Below are 19,286 nucleotides of genomic sequence, written 5' to 3'. Positions count from 1 at the left end.
TGAGTTACAGGAAACCATTTGGCTTGTCACTCAATGTAAAGCCACCTGAAAAGGAAAGAAGAGCAATAAAAAGTGACGGGAGAGATGGGAGATATAGGAAGAGAGGAGGGCAGACACAAAAAAGCAATGATAATGATAAAGGTGAAGGCAGAAGCAGACAGCACTGCATAACGTACTAGTACAAGAGAGTAAAACAAGAGTATGCGGAATAAATCATTCAGAAAGTGCTGCGAAGCCAAGGACGCTACCTAGACCTCGGGAATAGGATGCACGTCTGTCAGTGAACAGTATAATGAGGGCTGTGTCTGACTCTCACAATTCGAAAAATCTCTCGAAAGCCTAATACTGTACATTTATTTGGTGGTAGCAGGGGTAAAATGTAAGAGGCCACCGTCGTGAAGTGGTTAGCCCTCCAATATCATGACTTTGGTATTCTTTATGTTGACACCAAATGATTTGTGCAATTTAGGCAGGACCTTTTGTGGGAAAGGGGTTAATGAAGTTTTAATTCTCGTATCTTACCTCTTCACTTCGAAAAACCTCGCTTTAGTTTAATAAAATTGTAGGTGGCAAGAATGTATTATAGAAGACGATCTCTGGCTTAAATGGCCTCTCTGACACCGCCATTCCCTCACAGATCTCTCTCCAAAACTTTCCCCTTCACAGAATATAACCTCCACCACTGCTCACCTTCAAGGTCGCTCTCGGGCCGTGTCATGGGGAATGCATTGTATTTCTTTACGTTAATCATCATCCATCAGCAACAACTATACTCCTTTTAAACACACATTCCTTCCCTCATAGATTACTTCACACCTCACAGAGGCCAAAATAAACTAAAAAACATCTGCTGACGTAGACTGTCCGATCATGTAGGTTGGTATAAAAAAAAATAAAAAAAAATTATTCTCTTTGTGACCAATCCGTTACTCAGTGGCAACTACATTGCGTGTGGCAGTAAGAAAAAGTTTATGTAGAGCATGGCCTATGAAGCGAGACATACTTACAGGTTTATTGTGACCAACTCGATCGGAGAGTTTGCGTCTGAATACGTTCTGTTCCTGCCTCAGTGTAAATGTACAGTACCCTTACCCCTCACAGAATTGTGCATCCACCACTCCTGTCCTTTCGCATTGCTGTCGGGCTGTGTCATGGGAAGTTTGTGGTGGTTCTGTATGCTGATCATCATACTCATCATCCATACACCTTTTTCACACTTTCCATCCCTCACAGCTCTTTCCACACCTCTTACTCTCACAGAATATTACCTCCATCACCACTCACCTTGCAGATCGCTGTCGGGTCGTCTCGTGGGAAGTGCGTGGTGGTTCTTCACGCTAATCATCATCTCCTCGTACACCGCCAGCCTGGCCGCCTTCCTCACCGTCGAGAGGCTGGTCACCCCCATCAACTCTGTGGACGATTTGGCCAGTCAGACTGAGGTGGAGTATGGCACGCTCCAAGGGGGATCATCCATGAAGTTTTTCGAGGTAAGCCAATGTTTTTTTTTCTCTTTCATATATTATGACTTAGTTAATTGATGGTAAATAAAAAAAGAGGTTTAAGCTTTACAAATGAGTCTGTCAAACTTACTCTTTCTATGGAATCGAGTTTTGTTGAAGACGACTGTGTGTGTGTATGGGGGGGGGTTCAGGTTATTTCTGGTTTGTGTATTAATCCCAGTTGGTTTAATTCCTTCAGTCCAGTGTGGTATGTTTGTGTTCTAGCTACCTCCTGGCAATAGTATTCAACTTAGGAGTGCTCATTTATTCTCAAGTGGTCCGAAGTCTCGGCCAATCTCAAATGTCTAAAGGTAGCAAGAGGAGGCTGGGTTGTCATGGTAACAGTGTCACGCCACAAACACCAAATTACTGTGTATTGTCACTTGGTGAATCGTAGTGCTTTGCTGGTCATTCAGGGATTGTGGATAGCATTGTTGTGACGTCATCAGCTGTCAGTCAGGACAGAGCTGAATCAGGGTCGTCTGCAGTGACCATAGACTTGTATATGATGATAGTCTATTTATCTATCTATTGCCAGATGCCTGAAGCTCTAAAAGGGCCATTAATCCTGAATGGAACCTCAGAGCATGATAGTGTTGTGTAATGAATGCAGGTGGCGTTGGCGACAAAGTTTGTTTTCTGCACATAAACAAAGTACGTGCTTGAGGAACAGACATTTTGCCATGACCATACTTCGACTGTTGCCATTTTAACTTCTTTCTACCTGAAAAATGATTGCTTAAAACTCGTGAAACCACATGAGATACATAGCTACATATAAAATTACGTTGTCAGATCATATAGAAATGAACTAATCAAGACAAAGGAACTATGGTTGCCTATATTCAATAAATGGTGTGAGATGAAGTGGCTTTCCCTCATGTGAACCTGGTATTAAAAGAGGAAAACATGGTCGGGGGTTCACACTATTGTGTTGTGTGTGGTAAAGCCAAATGCGCACAGAAGATTGGTAAGTGTTATGTACTCTTAACGTAGGGTTGTTGGCCATTAGACCCGGAATAACGTAACCCAGAGTAGTACTACCCGTGGCTGTGTGTGTATAACGTGCGGAGTTTAGTTCTTACTTATATATATGCTTAGACATCCTTGGTTTGTTGGCTTTTGTGTGTGTTCATGAATGATGTACACAATTCTGTTTTGCTGTGTAGGCAGTACATTCTTGGGTACAGAACTGAGTACTATAATATATTCTTCATTCAATTTATATGTTGATACTTGTGATTGGTGGAATTCATTATACTTTCTCAAGCTTACATGTGGAGATACCATTATGGTTTGTGCAATGTATTAATTACGGATTTGTGCTGGAAGGGGAATGAGTGCACGAGGCAGTTCGGCAGTGTGTAGTAAAGTGCCCACGGCAATAGTGCAGACAGACAAGAACTACTAGCAAGTTAAGACAGCCAGTTATTATTTGGGTCACCTGTTGTTTGTGCTTCAGTATTTCACTCATGTACCACAGGATGTTCATTATTACTTTGTGGCTTATTTGGTGAAGTGTTAAAGAAATCATGATGAATAAGATACATATCTGTGTGGTAAAAGCGTGTGGTGCTTAGATAGGCTACTGGTGACCACTAGAGAAGTATAGTGCAGTCTTACATGAAAGCACTGTTACATTGGATATAGTACTAAGACATTGAGAGTTTCAGCATGCTGTGTTGATCATCAGGTGTTATAAATGAGCTTACTCTGTGATGTACGAGTATTGTGTTCATTTGTTAGTTTTAGGTTCTGTATATAGGCCTGTTCTGGTTATTGTAATTAAAGATAGTTAAAAACTCACAATGTTCATAATGCCACCCACTCTGGTAATACACTGATGTGGTTTCGTAGTCGGTGTCGTAACTGCTTGTTGTGTCCCATGAACTATCCTATACAGATAATTCAATGAACAACACATCATAAGATTGATGGGATGAAGTTTTTCACTATTCTACTCTAACTTGGCCTAAAATTGCCTTCTCTCCAACTTCAATACTGAGTGTTAATAAGAGAGTATCACTAGAATATGATACTAGTCATGAAGTGCTATGGAGAGGATGAAGGGTACAGTACTGTCTAATTCTGCCAGAGTTGCATGAAATAAGCTGCATCAAGACAAAAATCTGAGTCAAGTTCATCATTGACATCCTTTCCCCTTTTTCTTGCCGCCACCAGATTTTCATTTATTTATTTATTTATTTTGACATTTCAGACTGGAAGAGTTAAACACAGCCTTCATTAATCTCTTCAGTACGAGGTCTTTCTTAACTTAAATGAAATCGTACCAGACTGAAGGGGAAAAAGAGGTCCCAACAGTGCTTTGGGGTCGATTTGTGGACAGTTCGATTAGATGGCAATGGTGGTGGTGGTTGTGCTGGCTGTGGTCATGATGATGATGGTGGTGTAGACAACGGCAGCGACTATTTTTTAATATGTTTTCGCAACAGCTCATTGTCCGTTTAAGTATAGGCCACATAAAAACAACCATTGTATAATTGCATTCTTTTTCAGCATTCCAAGAGTATTGTCTTCCTGCAAGAATCTGTTCACTTCCACGCACTGTGAGGGGATCAGCATATTGTATTGTACCAATCACCGTACGATTTCACCTTACTGTTCAAGAATGTTTCTTCAGTATTGTTCTTGCTGTTGGTGTTATATTGTTGTTTCCACTAGTTTATTATTTCACCCTTTTCAGCGTTCCAGGGTAAGTGTGTACAGTCGAATGTGGGAGTTCATGTCGTCGCGTAAACATGTGTTCACGTCCACGTACGAGGAAGGCATTGAGCGGGTACGAACGTCAAAGGGCAAGTACGCCTTTCTGCTAGAGTGTGTCAAGAATGACTTCATCAATGAACAACTTCCCTGCGACACCATGAAGATCGGACACAACCTGAACTCCAATGGGTACGGCGTGGCCACCCTTCCACACTCGCCGCTTAAGTGAGTACAGAAAATATCAGTCAGAAATAGGTTTGAGCCGTTCAGTACGGGAACATAATATTATCTTGCATGGGGAAGATCTCTGATACAGAACAGGTTAACGGGGAATATGTCTGACGCCTCCAGCTTAAAAAGTCTCTCCTAGGCTGGATGAAGCTGTCTGGAGGTATGAAGAGTAAAATGAACACTTTCCTTTAACGGTATGAAAATATGGACATAATCTGGACCCGGATACACAGGAGTTTTTAAGGCGAGAGACCTACCTAAGCCCCCGTAAGGAATGCCTTAGACCCATCTCACCCATGCACAGAATGCAAGTGCAGTCATCAGACGCCGAACTTATGCTCGTGAAACACGGCCTGGGTAAAGAGGTATCATTGGCGTCATGTGTTTGCCAACAGCTGAATGAAGCCTAAAGAGTCACATTTCAGTATTTCAGAGCAAAGTATGTAACAAAGATGTTGCACTGGGATGAAGATGAGTTGTAGATAAAACACTTTAACTTGGCAATTTCCGTCCTTTTGCTGGAAAATTTTTATGGTGTGGTAGCCTATATGGTATATATTTTTTTTAAATCTTGCACACACATACCAAACGTCCTCTGCACCCCACCTCTCTCTCTCTCTCTCTCTCTCTCTCTCTCCCTCCTAATTGCCAATTTCTCCATCCCCTCCCCATATCACTCGCTCCTTGTCTTCTTTCATTCTCTTCCTCATTCTTCCTATACACGTTCTAATCATCCCCTTTACCTGCTGTCCATAGGGAAAGCCTCAATTTGGCAATACTGAGCCTGAAGGAGAGTGGAGACCTGCACAGACTGAAGAACAAGTGGTGGTTCGATAACTCCGAATGTGGCAAGGATACGCAGGTTAGGTCCCCCTCCTCCGGGTGCAGTAATAATTGTAGTGGTGATTATTAATACTTCTTCCTCTTCATTATTATAATAATAATAATAATTATTATTATTATTATTATTATTAGCAGTAGTAGTAGTAATAGTATCCATTGAAAATTATTATCATATGTTTGAAATCAATCAAAATGGGTGATTTCAGGCTTAGAAGCATCAAAAAGATGTGCAAGAGTTGCTCTGTAATATATATAAAGTATATATATATATATATATATATATATATATATATATATATATATATATATATATACATATATATATATATATATATATATATATATATATATATATGTACAGCGGTAGAGTGTGCGTTTCGTACACTGGTGGGCCAGGGTTTGCGCCCCGCCAGGGTAATAAACTTTGGGAGTGTTCACCCGGCCACGTACTGCATTGGCGGACACAAGGGGTGCTGTGGTTGAACCAGTGTCGCTTACTACAAAGTATGCTTGCACCCAGTCGGCTTGCGCGGGCCGATTACACTTGGTTCACAGACTACACACACATCCAAAGCCACTCCAACACTACAATTACACTTACAAGCACTTCTCACCCTACATACAATCTCTACTAGACAGCCTAAGCCACTTCGTAGAGATACATTGGCTGTATCGTCCCGAATTCGGTCGGGATAGGCCGGTCCTGCAGAGGATATTCAAACGGCTGATGATGATGATGATATATACATTTATATATACATATATCATCATCATCATCATCAGCCGTTTGAGTATCCACTGCAGGACCGGCCTATCCCGACCGAAGTCGGGACGATACAGCCAATGTATCTCTTCCAAGTGGCTTAGGCTGTCTGGTAGAGATTGTATGTAGGGTGAGAAGTGCTTGTAAGTGTAATTGTAGTGTTGGAATGGCTTTGGATGTGTGTGTGTAGTCTGTGAACCAAGTGTAATCGGCCCACACAAGCCGACTGGGTGCAAGTATACTTTACAGTAAGCGACACTGGTTCAACCACAGCACCCCTTGTGTCCGCCAATGCAGTACGTGGCCGGGTGAACACTCCCAAAGTTTATTACCCTGCTGGGGCGCGAACCCTGGTCCACCCGTGTACGAAACGCACACTCTACCACTGTACCACAGAGGCTCCTATATATATATATATATATATATATATATATATATATATATATATTGTTACATAGCCTATGATTTCATCATCCTTTGTGTAATTTTAACGCACAGTATGCTGCATGTTTGATCACGAGCGTGTTCTGCCTCAGTCCCCCCCTTCTACCGTTATAGTAGAGTAAGTCGTTCTCTCTGTTGTCCAGAGCGGGATTGTGAACTCTATGTCCCCATGGCTTTCATTTGCGCGTCCTCTTACAAGTTGTATCAGGCTCTACCGGCCCCTATATATTGAGCTCAGTCTCTGCATCATTGCCACTTAGATCTGCTCCTCATTTTGTTCACATCTCTGTCCTCCCCTGTACAGATATTATTATTGTGAGTGCTCAAGAAATCTCCAACCATCTAGCAGCTGTGTGTAATTTGAGTATAACTGTTGTTGCATTTTTTCTTGTACTGTATAGCATAAGTTTAATTTGTAGGCCTAGTGAAGTTTTTGTGATTCGTGTGGGGTTCTTTGTCAGTCATTTTTGATAATAGTTTGTATCTGTAATTATTTATCTGGCATTCACTGAGTATTATCTGGTATCTCATTTTATCAGGGCTGACTTAGATAAATTTATTCTTTGCTAATTTCGTGTTAATAGAGGCTATTGCAGTTAACCATATATTTAACCTGTTTATTTGCCATTACATTATCCTTATGAGTTCTGAATGTTTTGTTGTTAGTTTGTGCATTAAACTTTAACTTGTAATTTTACCTAACTCTTTTGTTTTGAACCTGGAACTTTACGGGACAGTAGTGACTCTTCGTATTCTCACTTAAAGTGTACGTTATCTTTCTCTGTTCCGTAACATAAATTTGGCGACCTCATATCAGGATATTCAGGATATTATCATAAGGATATTGTTTGATATTTTGTGACTGTGATATATTCATGATGGCTACTATTTCTACACTTGATGAAGCCAAAGATTTTTTGTCAAATGTGCAAACAGTGTGTGATATAGAAAACAGAACAAAGAATGAACTTAAGATTGTTGCTCAACAATTGGGATTTGTTGTTCGCTCTCATCAGTCTAAAGATCAAATTGTTGCCATTATTAATGAAAGCTTGTTTAATGTAACTCCTCCAAATGAGCAAACGCAGATTGAATTAGCTAAGTTACAGCTAGCCCTGCAGGAGGCCCGTGCTAGGGAGGTTGAGGCACAAGTTGAAATTGCTAGGATTCAGGCAGACCATGAGTATCGCATGAAACAAGGTGGAACTGGATCATCTAGCTCTGATGATTTTGATGTGGCTAAAAATGTTAAACTTGTCCCTCCTTTTAATGAATCTGATTTAACAAAGTATTTTCAGTTGTTTGAGAGGGTAGCTACAGGTTTTAATTGGCCTAAGGAGTATTGGCCAGTACTCCTTCAAACTGTTCTCACCGGTAAAGCTCAAGTAACTTATGCATCTTTGCCTCAGGATCAATCTGATAATTATGATGTAGTTAAGAGCCTGATTCTTAAGGCCTATGAGCTTGTTCCTGAAGCCTATAGAGTAAAATTTAGGACAACTTACAAGCAAGATAAGCAATCCCATGTTGAGTATGCAAAAATCAAAGAAGATTTGTTGGAGCAGTGGTTAAATTCTAAGAATGTGGATACTGATTTTGACAAATTTAAGCAGATGATTTTGCTGGAGGATTTCAAAAGGTGTATTAGTAAAGATGTAAGCCTATATCTTGATGAGAAAAGAATAGATAATTTGTCTGATGCTGCAGTTTTAGCTGATGAGTATGTTCTCACTCACAAGAGATATTTTAGAGGAAAAAGGAAAGCTGAGAGTCAGTACGTTGCCTCTACTCAGAGTACAGGTAACAGGAAAGAGAATAAGGATGATGTTTCTCAGGAAGTAAATACCAGCTTCACCTCTAGATTTCAGAAAAGTAAATGTACTTATTGTAGTAAGCTTGGTCATACTACGGAGAGATGTTTCAGGAGACAGCGTGATGTGAACAAAAAGGAGTCTTTAAATATTCAGTCAATTGGTCTAGTGTCCACTCTTGAGAGTTCCCAGAATGCTTTAACTGAGTTAACTGAACCTGCTTTGAGGGGTAACTTAAATTCTCATGATGGAGCTCCTCTTTTGAGCAGTAACGTGGGTGACACTCTCAAGAGTTCATGTGCTAATTTCCTGTCTGATGGTTTTGTCAGTCCTCTGGACAGTAATGACAGGAAATCAGTTAAAATATATCGTGATACAGGTGCTTGCCAATCCCTTATGCTGACCAGTGTTCTAGGCTCTAATGTTAATTCCTCTGATGAAACTGTAATCTTACAAGGTGTAGGGAATAATTACTTCTCTGTCCCTCTGTGCAGAGTGAATTTAGAGTCTGGTTTTGTTAATGGTTCCGTTATGGTTGGGTTGGTTGAGACACTCCCAATGTCAGGTGTAACTTTCTTACTTGGAAATGATATTGGTGGAAGTCAAGTGTGTCCAGCTCCTCAGTTGTCTAGTGAGCCAGTGGCTGCGTCCCAGGATTGTGATGTCCCTGATGTGTTCCCTGCATGTGCTGTCACTAGGGCTAAGTCTAAAGTTACTGGTGATTTAGAGGATAATGATGATGATGATGTTATCCTAGCTGACACTTTTCTTGCTAATTTGGACCACTCACCAGATGAGGCAGTACCCCGTAGTGTTGATAATTTGTCTCGTCAAGAGTTGGTTGAGTTGCAGGTTGCTGACCCTGAGTTGAAAGGTCTAGCTAACTCTGCTTGCAGTGAGGAAGAGTCAGCTGGTGCTTCTACTTGTTATTATGTAAAGTCAGGAGTACTTATGAGGAAGTGGAGACCCCCAACAGCATCAGCCGACTGTGAATGGGAGGTTGTACATCAAGTTGTCATCCCTCGTGTTTGTAGGCAGGATATCATTCGAGTGGCTCATGATTCCAGTTTGGCAGGACACCTTGGAGTGAGGAAGACTGTGGCACGCATTTTGAAACACTTCTACTGGCCAGGTATCTTCAGGGATGTTTCCTGGTATTGTAAGTCTTGTCACACCTGTCAAGTTGTGGGAAAGTGTAATCAGACCGAAAAGGTTGCACCTCTAGTTCCCATTCCTCCTTTTGAGGCGCCTTTCACCCGTGTGTTGGTGGATATTGTGGGCCCTCTTCCTAAGACTTCTTCAGGATTTTCTTATGTGTTGACCATGATAGATATGGCTACTCGCTATCCTGAAGCCATTCCACTTAGAAACATCTCAGCAAAGAACGTGGTTAAGGAAATGCTAGGGTTCTTCACAAAGTTTGGTCTGCCCAAGGAGGTACAGTCAGACCGAGGAAGTAATTTCATGTCAAATGTTTTCAAGCAGTCTCTGAAAGAGCTGGGCATCTCCCAGATCACGTCTTCAGCTTACCATCCCCAGACCCAAGGAGCGTTGGAGAGATATCATCAAACACTCAAATCGATGCTCAAGAAATACTGTTTGGAACATCAGAAAGACTGGGATAAAGGTCTTCCATTCGTTGTGTTTGCTGCAAGAGAATCTCCAAATGAATCACTGGGCTTCTCACCTTTTGAACTACTGTTTGGCCATGAAGTAAGAGGACCCCTTAAGTTACTCAAGGAATGCTGGCTGTCGGAGGAAGATGACGTCAACCTGCTGGAGTATGTGATGAATTTCAAAGAACGGCTGTCCACTGCTTTACAGCTGGCGAGAGAGAATTTAGGAGCTGCTCAGGAGAAGATGAAGACTTGGTATGATAAGAAGTCCAGGTTACGCCACTTTCAGCCAGGAGATCAGGTTTTGATTCTGCTACCAGTTCATGGGCAACCTCTTCAAGCCAAGTTTAGTGGCCTTTATTTCGTGGAGAAGAAACTCAGTGATGTCAGCTATGTCATCGCCACACCAGATCGTAGAAAGAGCAAGCAACTATGTCACATCAACATGCTAAAGTTATATCACAGGCGGGACGAAAATAATCCAGTCTGCACTGTAGCTGTTCCACCCGAGTCTGCAAGTGAAGCTCTCCCATGCAGTATGAGCCTGAGTGATAGTTTGGGGAAGAATCCTGATATCATGAATGATCTCCAGACTAAGCTTTCTCATCTACCACCCAAGGAAAGGCAGGAGTTTTCGGCATTACTGCAGGAGTACCCGCAAGTGTTCCGTGCCACTCCAGGAAGAACCACTGTGTTGATGCATGATGTCGATGTTGGAAACGCAAAGCCAATTAAATTGCCTCCTTACCGTGTGAACCCAGTGAAAGTTCCTCTCATCCAGAAGGAGCTTGGCTACCTGTTGGACCACAAGATGATTGAGCCCTGTCAGAGCGAGTGGAGTTCTCCTGTCACTCTAGTCCCTAAGCCAGGTGGGTCACAGAGGCTTTGCATCGACTACAGACGTGTTAATCAGATAACCAAAACAGACACTTACCCTCTCCCTCGTGTGGAAGATTGCATAGACAAGATCGGAAAGGCTAGGTACATAAGTAAGTTTGATTTGTTAAAGGGATACTGGCAAGTACCTATGACTGAACGTGCTAGGGAGATCTCATGTTTTGTAACATTAGGAAAGGCTTTTGCATGTTCAGTAATGCCGTATGGTATGAAGAATGCACCAGCCACATTTCAGAAGCTCATGAATGTTGTAACAGAGGGTTTGGCAGGGTGTGTTGTTTATATTGATGATGTATTAATCTTCAGTGACAACTGGAAAGATCACCTATGCCATGTCAGTAAATTTCTTGACCGTTTAGTTCATGCTAATCTTGTAGCTAATTTATCAAAGTGTGAGTTTGGTCAAGCTAAAGTTCAGTACCTTGGGTATGTAATTGGTGATGGACATGTTGCACCACCAGGAGCTAAGGTTCAGGTTATAAGTGATCTTCCCAGACCTAAAAGTAGGAAAGAGCTACAAAGATTTTTGGGAATGGTAGGTTATTACAGGAGATTTGTTCTTAACTTTTCTATTCTTGTATCACCACTTACAGACCTACTGAAAAAGGGAGTTGAATTTGTCTGGACCGATAACTGTGAATCCTCTTTCAACAAACTTAAAGCTATTCTATTAAGTCAGCCAGTGCTCGCTACTCCAAATTTTGCTAAGCCTTTTAAGATGGCTGTTGATGCAAGTGATACAGGAGCTGGGGCTGTTTTGCTGCAAGAGGATGATCAGGGTATTGAACATCCTGTATCTTATTACAGTAAGAAGTTCACTCCACCTCAAAAGAACTACTCAACTATTGAGAAAGAGCTTTTGGCCTTGATTTTGGGTTTACAGCATTTTTCATTTTATTTGTGTTCTGGTTTTGACCCCATAGTCATTTATACCGATCATAACCCACTGAAATTCCTTAGTAAGTTTAAAGATAAAAATCAGAGATTGACAAGATGGAGTCTACTTCTTCAGGAGTATTCATTAGACATACAACATGTCAAGGGGAAAGAAAATGTTATTGCAGATTGCTTATCTAGACTTTAGACAGATTGTTTTAGAGTAATAAGAAATTTCCTTTGTAAATTTCTTTTTTCTTTGTGGGGAGGTGTTACATAGCCTATGATTTCATCATCCTTTGTGTAATTTTAACGCACAGTATGCTGCATGTTTGATCACGAGCGTGTTCTGCCTCAGTCCCCCCCTTCTACCGTTATAGTAGAGTAAGTCGTTCTCTCTGTTGTCCAGAGCGGGATTGTGAACTCTATGTCCCCATGGCTTTCATTTGCGCGTCCTCTTACAAGTTGTATCAGGCTCTGCCGGCCCCTATATATTGAGCTCAGTCTCTGCATCATTGCCACTTAGATCTGCTCCTCATTTTGTTCACATCTCTGTCCTCCCCTGTACAGATATTATTATTGTGAGTGCTCAAGAAATCTCCAACCATCTAGCAGCTGTGTGTAATTTGAGTATAACTGTTGTTGCATTTTTCTTGTACTGTATAGCATAAGTTTAATTTGTAGGCCTAGTGAAGTTTTTGTGATTCGTGTGGGGTTCTTTGTCAGTCATTTTTGATAATAGTTTGTATCTGTAATTATTTATCTGGCATTCACTGAGTATTATCTGGTATCTCATTTTATCAGGGCTGACTTAGATAAATTTATTCTTTGCTAATTTCGTGTTAATAGAGGCTATTGCAGTTAACCATATATTTAACCTGTTTATTTGCCATTACATTATCCTTATGAGTTCTGAATGTTTTGTTGTTAGTTTGTGCATTAAACTTTAACTTGTAATTTTACCTAACTCTTTTGTTTTGAACCTGGAACTTTACGGGACAGTAGTGACTCTTCGTATTCTCACTTAAAGTGTACATTATCTTTCTCTGTTCCGTAACATAAATTTGGCGACCTCATATCAGGATATTCAGGATATTATCATAAGGATATTGTTTGATATTTTGTGACTGTGATATATTCATGATGGCTACTATTTCTACACTTGATGAAGCCAAAGATTTTTTGTCAAATGTGCAAACAGTGTGTGATATAGAAAACAGAACAAAGAATGAACTTAAGATTGTTGCTCAACAATTGGGATTTGTTGTTCGCTCTCATCAGTCTAAAGATCAAATTGTTGCCATTATTAATGAAAGCTTGTTTAATGTAACTCCTCCAAATGAGCAAACGCAGATTGAATTAGCTAAGTTACAGCTAGCCCTGCAGGAGGCCCGTGCTAGGGAGGTTGAGGCACAAGTTGAAATTGCTAGGATTCAGGCAGACCATGAGTATCGCATGAAACAAGGTGGAACTGGATCATCTAGCTCTGATGATTTTGATGTGGCTAAAAATGTTAAACTTGTCCCTCCTTTTAATGAATCTGATTTAACAAAGTATTTTCAGTTGTTTGAGAGGGTAGCTACAGGTTTTAATTGGCCTAAGGAGTATTGGCCAGTACTCCTTCAAACTGTTCTCACCGGTAAAGCTCAAGTAACTTATGCATCTTTGCCTCAGGATCAATTTGATAATTATGATGTAGTTAAGAGCCTGATTCTTAAGGCCTATGAGCTTGTTCCTGAAGCCTATAGAGTAAAATTTAGGACAACTTACAAGCAAGATAAGCAATCCCATGTTGAGTATGCAAAAATCAAAGAAGATTTGTTGGAGCAGTGGTTAAATTCTAAGAATGTGGATACTGATTTTGACAAATTTAAGCAGATGATTTTGCTGGAGGATTTCAAAAGGTGTATTAGTAAAGATGTAAGCCTATATCTTGATGAGAAAAGAATAGATAATTTGTCTGATGCTGCAGTTTTAGCTGATGAGTATGTTCTCACTCACAAGAGATATTTTAGAGGAAAAAGGAAAGCTGAGAGTCAGTACGTTGCCTCTACTCAGAGTACAGGTAACAGGAAAGAGAATAAGGATGATGTTTCTCAGGAAGTAAATACCAGCTTCACCTCTAGATTTCAGAAAAGTAAATGTACTTATTGTAGTAAGCTTGGTCATACTACGGAGAGATGTTTCAGGAGACAGCGTGATGTGAACAAAAAGGAGTCTTTAAATATTCAGTCAATTGGTCTAGTGTCCACTCTTGAGAGTTCCCAGAATGCTTTAACTGAGTTAACTGAACCTGCTTTGAGGGGTAACTTAAATTCTCATGATGGAGCTCCTCTTTTGAGCAGTAACGTGGGTGACACTCTCAAGAGTTCATGTGCTAATTTCCTGTCTGATGGTTTTGTCAGTCCTCTGGACAGTAATGACAGGAAATCAGTTAAAATATATCGTGATACAGGTGCTTGCCAATCCCTTATGCTGACCAGTGTTCTAGGCTCTAATGTTAATTCCTCTGATGAAACTGTAATCTTACAAGGTGTAGGGAATAATTACTTCTCTGTCCCTCTGTGCAGAGTGAATTTAGAGTCTGGTTTTGTTAATGGTTCCGTTATGGTTGGGTTGGTTGAGACACTCCCAATGTCAGGTGTAACTTTCTTACTTGGAAATGATATTGGTGGAAGTCAAGTGTGTCCAGCTCCTCAGTTGTCTAGTGAGCCAGTGGCTGCGTCCCAGGATTGTGATGTCCCTGATGTGTTCCCTGCATGTGCTGTCACTAGGGCTAAGTCTAAAGTTACTGGTGATTTAGAGGATAATGATGATGATGATGTTATCCTAGCTGACACTTTTCTTGCTAATTTGGACCACTCACCAGATGAGGCAGTACCCCGTAGTGTTGATAATTTGTCTCGTCAAGAGTTGGTTGAGTTGCAGGTTGCTGACCCTGAGTTGAAAGGTCTAGCTAACTCTGCTTGCAGTGAGGAAGAGTCAGCTGGTGCTTCTACTTGTTATTATGTAAAGTCAGGAGTACTTATGAGGAAGTGGAGACCCCCAACAGCATCAGCCGACTGTGAATGGGAGGTTGTACATCAAGTTGTCATCCCTCGTGTTTGTAGGCAGGATATCATTCGAGTGGCTCATGATTCCAGTTTGGCAGGACACCTTGGAGTGAGGAAGACTGTGGCACGCATTTTGAAACACTTCTACTGGCCAGGTATCTTCAGGGATGTTTCCTGGTATTGTAAGTCTTGTCACACCTGTCAAGTTGTGGGAAAGTGTAATCAGACCGAAAAGGTTGCACCTCTAGTTCCCATTCCTCCTTTTGAGGCGCCTTTCACCCGTGTGTTGGTGGATATTGTGGGCCCTCTTCCTAAGACTTCTTCAGGATTTTCTTATGTGTTGACCATGATAGATATGGCTACTCGCTATCCTGAAGCCATTCCACTTAGAAACATCTCAGCAAAGAACGTGGTTAAGGAAATGCTAGGGTTCTTCACAAAGTTTGGTCTGCCCAAGGGGGTACAGTCAGACCGAGGAAGTAATTTCATGTCAAATGTTTTCAAGCAGTCTCTGAAAGAGTTGGGCATCTCCCAGATCACGTCTTCAGCTTACCATCCCCAGACCCAAGGAGCGTTGGAGAGATATCATCAAACACTCAAATCGATGCTCAAGAAATACTGTTTGGAACATCAGAAAGACTGGGATAAAGGTCTTCCATTCGTTGTGTTTGCTGCAAGAGAATCTCCAAATGAATCACTGGGCTTCTCACCTTTTGAACTACTGTTTGGCCATGAAGTAAGAGGACCCCTTAAGTTACTCAAGGAATGCTGGCTGTCGGAGGAAGATGACGTCAACCTGCTGGAGTATGTGATGAATTTCAAAGAACGGCTGTCCACTGCTTTACAGCTGGCGAGAGAGAATTTAGGAGCTGCTCAGGAGAAGATGAAGACTTGGTATGATAAGAAGTCCAGGTTACGCCACTTTCAGCCAGGAGATCAGGTTTTGATTCTGCTACCAGTTCATGGGCAACCTCTTCAAGCCAAGTTTAGTGGCCCTTATTTCGTGGAGAAGAAACTCAGTGATGTCAGCTATGTCATCGCCACACCAGATCGTAGAAAGAGCAAGCAACTATGTCACATCAACATGCTAAAGTTATATCACAGGCGGGACGAAAATAATCCAGTCTGCACTGTAGCTGTTCCACCCGAGTCTGCAAGTGAAGCTCTCCCATGCAGTATGAGCCTGAGTGATAGTTTGGGGAAGAATCCTGATATCATGAATGATCTCCAGACTAAGCTTTCTCATCTACCACCCAAGGAAAGGCAGGAGTTTTCGGCATTACTGCAGGAGTACCCGCAAGTGTTCCGTGCCACTCCAGGAAGAACCACTGTGTTGATGCATGATGTCGATGTTGGAGACGCAAAGCCAATTAAATTGCCTCCTTACCGTGTGAACCCAGTGAAAGTTCCTCTCATCCAGAAGGAGCTTGGCTACCTGTTGGACCACAAGATGATTGAGCCCTGTCAGAGCGAGTGGAGTTCTCCTGTCACTCTAGTCCCTAAGCCAGGTGGGTCACAGAGGCTTTGCATCGACTACAGACGTGTTAATCAGATAACCAAAACAGACACTTACCCTCTCCCTCGTGTGGAAGATTGCATAGACAAGATCGGAAAGGCTAGGTACATAAGTAAGTTTGATTTGTTAAAGGGATACTGGCAAGTACCTATGACTGAACGTGCAAGGGAGATCTCATGTTTTGTAACATTAGGAAAGGCTTTTGCATGTTCAGTAATGCCGTATGGTATGAAGAATGCACCAGCCACATTTCAGAAGCTCATGAATGTTGTAACAGAGGGTTTGGCAGGGTGTGTTGTTTATATTGATGATGTATTAATCTTCAGTGACAACTGGAAAGATCACCTATGCCATGTCAGTAAATTTCTTGACCGTTTAGTTCATGCTAATCTTGTAGCTAATTTATCAAAGTGTGAGTTTGGTCAAGCTAAAGTTCAGTACCTTGGGTATGTAATTGGTGATGGACATGTTGCACCACCAGGAGCTAAGGTTCAGGTTATAAGTGATCTTCCCAGACCTAAAAGTAGGAAAGAGCTACAAAGATTTTTGGGAATGGTAGGTTATTACAGGAGATTTGTTCTTAACTTTTCTATTCTTGTATCACCACTTACAGACCTACTGAAAAAGGGAGTTGAATTTGTCTGGACCGATAACTGTGAATCCTCTTTCAACAAACTTAAAGCTATTCTATTAAGTCAGCCAGTGCTCGCTACTCCAAATTTTGCTAAGCCTTTTAAGATGGCTGTTGATGCAAGTGATACAGGAGCTGGGGCTGTTTTGCTGCAAGAGGATGATCAGGGTATTGAACATCCTGTATCTTATTACAGTAAGAAGTTCACTCCACCTCAAAAGAACTACTCAACTATTGAGAAAGAGCTTTTGGCCTTGATTTTGGGTTTACAGCATTTTTCATTTTATTTGTGTTCTGGTTTTGACCCCATAGTCATTTATACCGATCATAACCCACTGAAATTCCTTAGTAAGTTTAAAGATAAAAATCAGAGATTGACAAGATGGAGTCTACTTCTTCAGGAGTATTCATTAGACATACAACATGTCAAGGGGAAAGAAAATGTTATTGCAGATTGCTTATCTAGACTTTAGACAGATTGTTTTAGAGTAATAAGAAATTTCCTTTGTAAATTTCTTTTTTCTTTGTGGGGAGGTGTTACATAGCCTATGATTTCATCATCCTTTGTGTAATTTTAACGCACAGTATGCTGCATGTTTGATCACGAGCGTGTTCTGCCTCAGTCCCCCCCTTCTACCGTTATAGTAGAGTAAGTCGTTCTCTCTGTTGTCCAGAGCGGGATTGTGAACTCTATGTCCCCATGGCTTTCATTTGCGCGTCCTCTTACAAGTTGTATCAGGCTCTGCCGGCCCCTATATATTGAGCTCAGTCTCTGCATCATTGCCACTTAGATCTGCTCCTCATTTTGTTCACATCTCTGTCCTCCCCTGTACAGATATTATTATTGTGAGTGCTCAAGAAATCTCCAACCATCTAGCAGCTGTGTGTAATTTGAGTATAACTGTTGTTGCATTTTTTCTTGTACTGTATAGCATAAGTTTAATTTGTAGGCCTAGTGAAGTTTTTGTGATTCGTGTGGGGTTCTTTGTCAGTCATTTTTGATAATAGTTTGTATCTGTAATTATTTATCTGGCATTCACTGAGTATTATCTGGTATCTCATTTTATCAGGGCTGACTTAGATAAATTTATTCTTTGCTAATTTCGTGTTAATAGAGGCTATTGCAGTTAACCATATATTTAACCTGTTTATTTGCCATTACATTATCCTTATGAGTTCTGAATGTTTTGTTGTTAGTTTGTGCATTAAACTTTAACTTGTAATTTTACCTAACTCTTTTGTTTTGAACCTGGAACTTTACGGGACAGTAGTGACTCTTCGTATTCTCACTTAAAGTGTACGTTATCTTTCTCTGTTCCGTAACAATATATATATATATATATTATATATATATATATATATATATATATATATATATAGATATATATATATATATATATACATATACTGTATATACATATGTATACATGTATATACATATGTATACATATATATACTGTTACATAGCCTATGATTTCATCATCCTTCGTATAATTCTAACGTACAGTATGGTGCATGTTTGATAACGATTCGCCTCGTGGCTTCCATAGTGCGTGTTCTACCTCACTCCCCCCCTCCTCCCTTATAGTAGAGTAAGTCGTTCTTTCTGTTCAGAGCAGGAGTGTCAACTCTTTGTCCCCTATGGCTTCATTTGCGCGTCCCTCTTACAAGTTGTATCAAGCTCTGCCGGCCCCTATATAATGAGCTGTCTCTGCATTAATTGCCACTTAGTTCTACTCCTCATTTTGTTCACATCTCTGTCCTTCCCTGTACAGTTGTTATTATTGTGAGTGCTCAGGAAGTCTCCAACCATCTGGCAGCTGTGTGATTTGTGTATGAGTCTTGTTGCATTTTTTCTTGTACTGTGTAGCATGGGGTGTTAATTCGTGGGCCTGGTGAGGTTTTTGTGATTAGTCTAAGGTTTTTACTGTCAGCCAGTAGTAATAATATTTTGTATCTGTAATAATATATCTTGCATTAACTGAGCATTATCCGGTTTTCTCATTTTATCAGGGCTGACTTAGATAAATTTACTCTTGCTAATTTCGTGTTAATAGCGGCTATTGCAGTTAACCATATATTTAACCTGTTTTTTGCCATTACATTATCCTTATGAGTCCTGAATGTTTAGTTGTTAGTTTGAGCATTAAACTTTAACTTGTAATTTTACCTAACTCTTTTGTTTTGAACCTGGAACATTGCGGGACAGTTTTCTCAGTTCCGTAACAATATATATATATATATATATATATATATATATATATATATATATATACATCCATCTATATATCCTGTATATATATACATATATATATATATTTTTTTATGTGACCGACTCTGGGCATCGGCTTCACAGCCTGCTTTCAAGGCCCAGTAGTC

General features: G+C 40.7%; 1 protein-coding gene across 1 annotated transcript in view; it reads left to right on the top strand.

Moving 5' to 3' along the window:
- The window catches only part of LOC145394062 (glutamate receptor 4-like), a 56,219-nt gene that overhangs the window by 24,378 nt on the left and 12,555 nt on the right, over positions 1–19,286 (top strand). The window contains exons 7-10 of the mRNA XM_080268067.1: positions 1,292–1,490; positions 4,207–4,451; positions 5,214–5,305; positions 6,010–6,023. Of these exons, the coding sequence (XP_080124193.1) occupies positions 1,292–1,490; positions 4,207–4,451; positions 5,214–5,305; positions 6,010–6,023 (550 nt within the window). The remainder of the gene's footprint in view (positions 1–1,291; positions 1,491–4,206; positions 4,452–5,213; positions 5,306–6,009; positions 6,024–19,286) is intronic.

Source organism: Coenobita brevimanus, chromosome 1, assembly GCF_032717465.1.
Source record: "Coenobita brevimanus isolate Jiangsu-jjx chromosome 1, ASM3271746v2, whole genome shotgun sequence".
Taxonomy (NCBI): Eukaryota; Metazoa; Arthropoda; class Malacostraca; order Decapoda; family Coenobitidae; genus Coenobita; species Coenobita brevimanus.
This window is presented reverse-complemented; position numbering and strand designations above follow the sequence as displayed.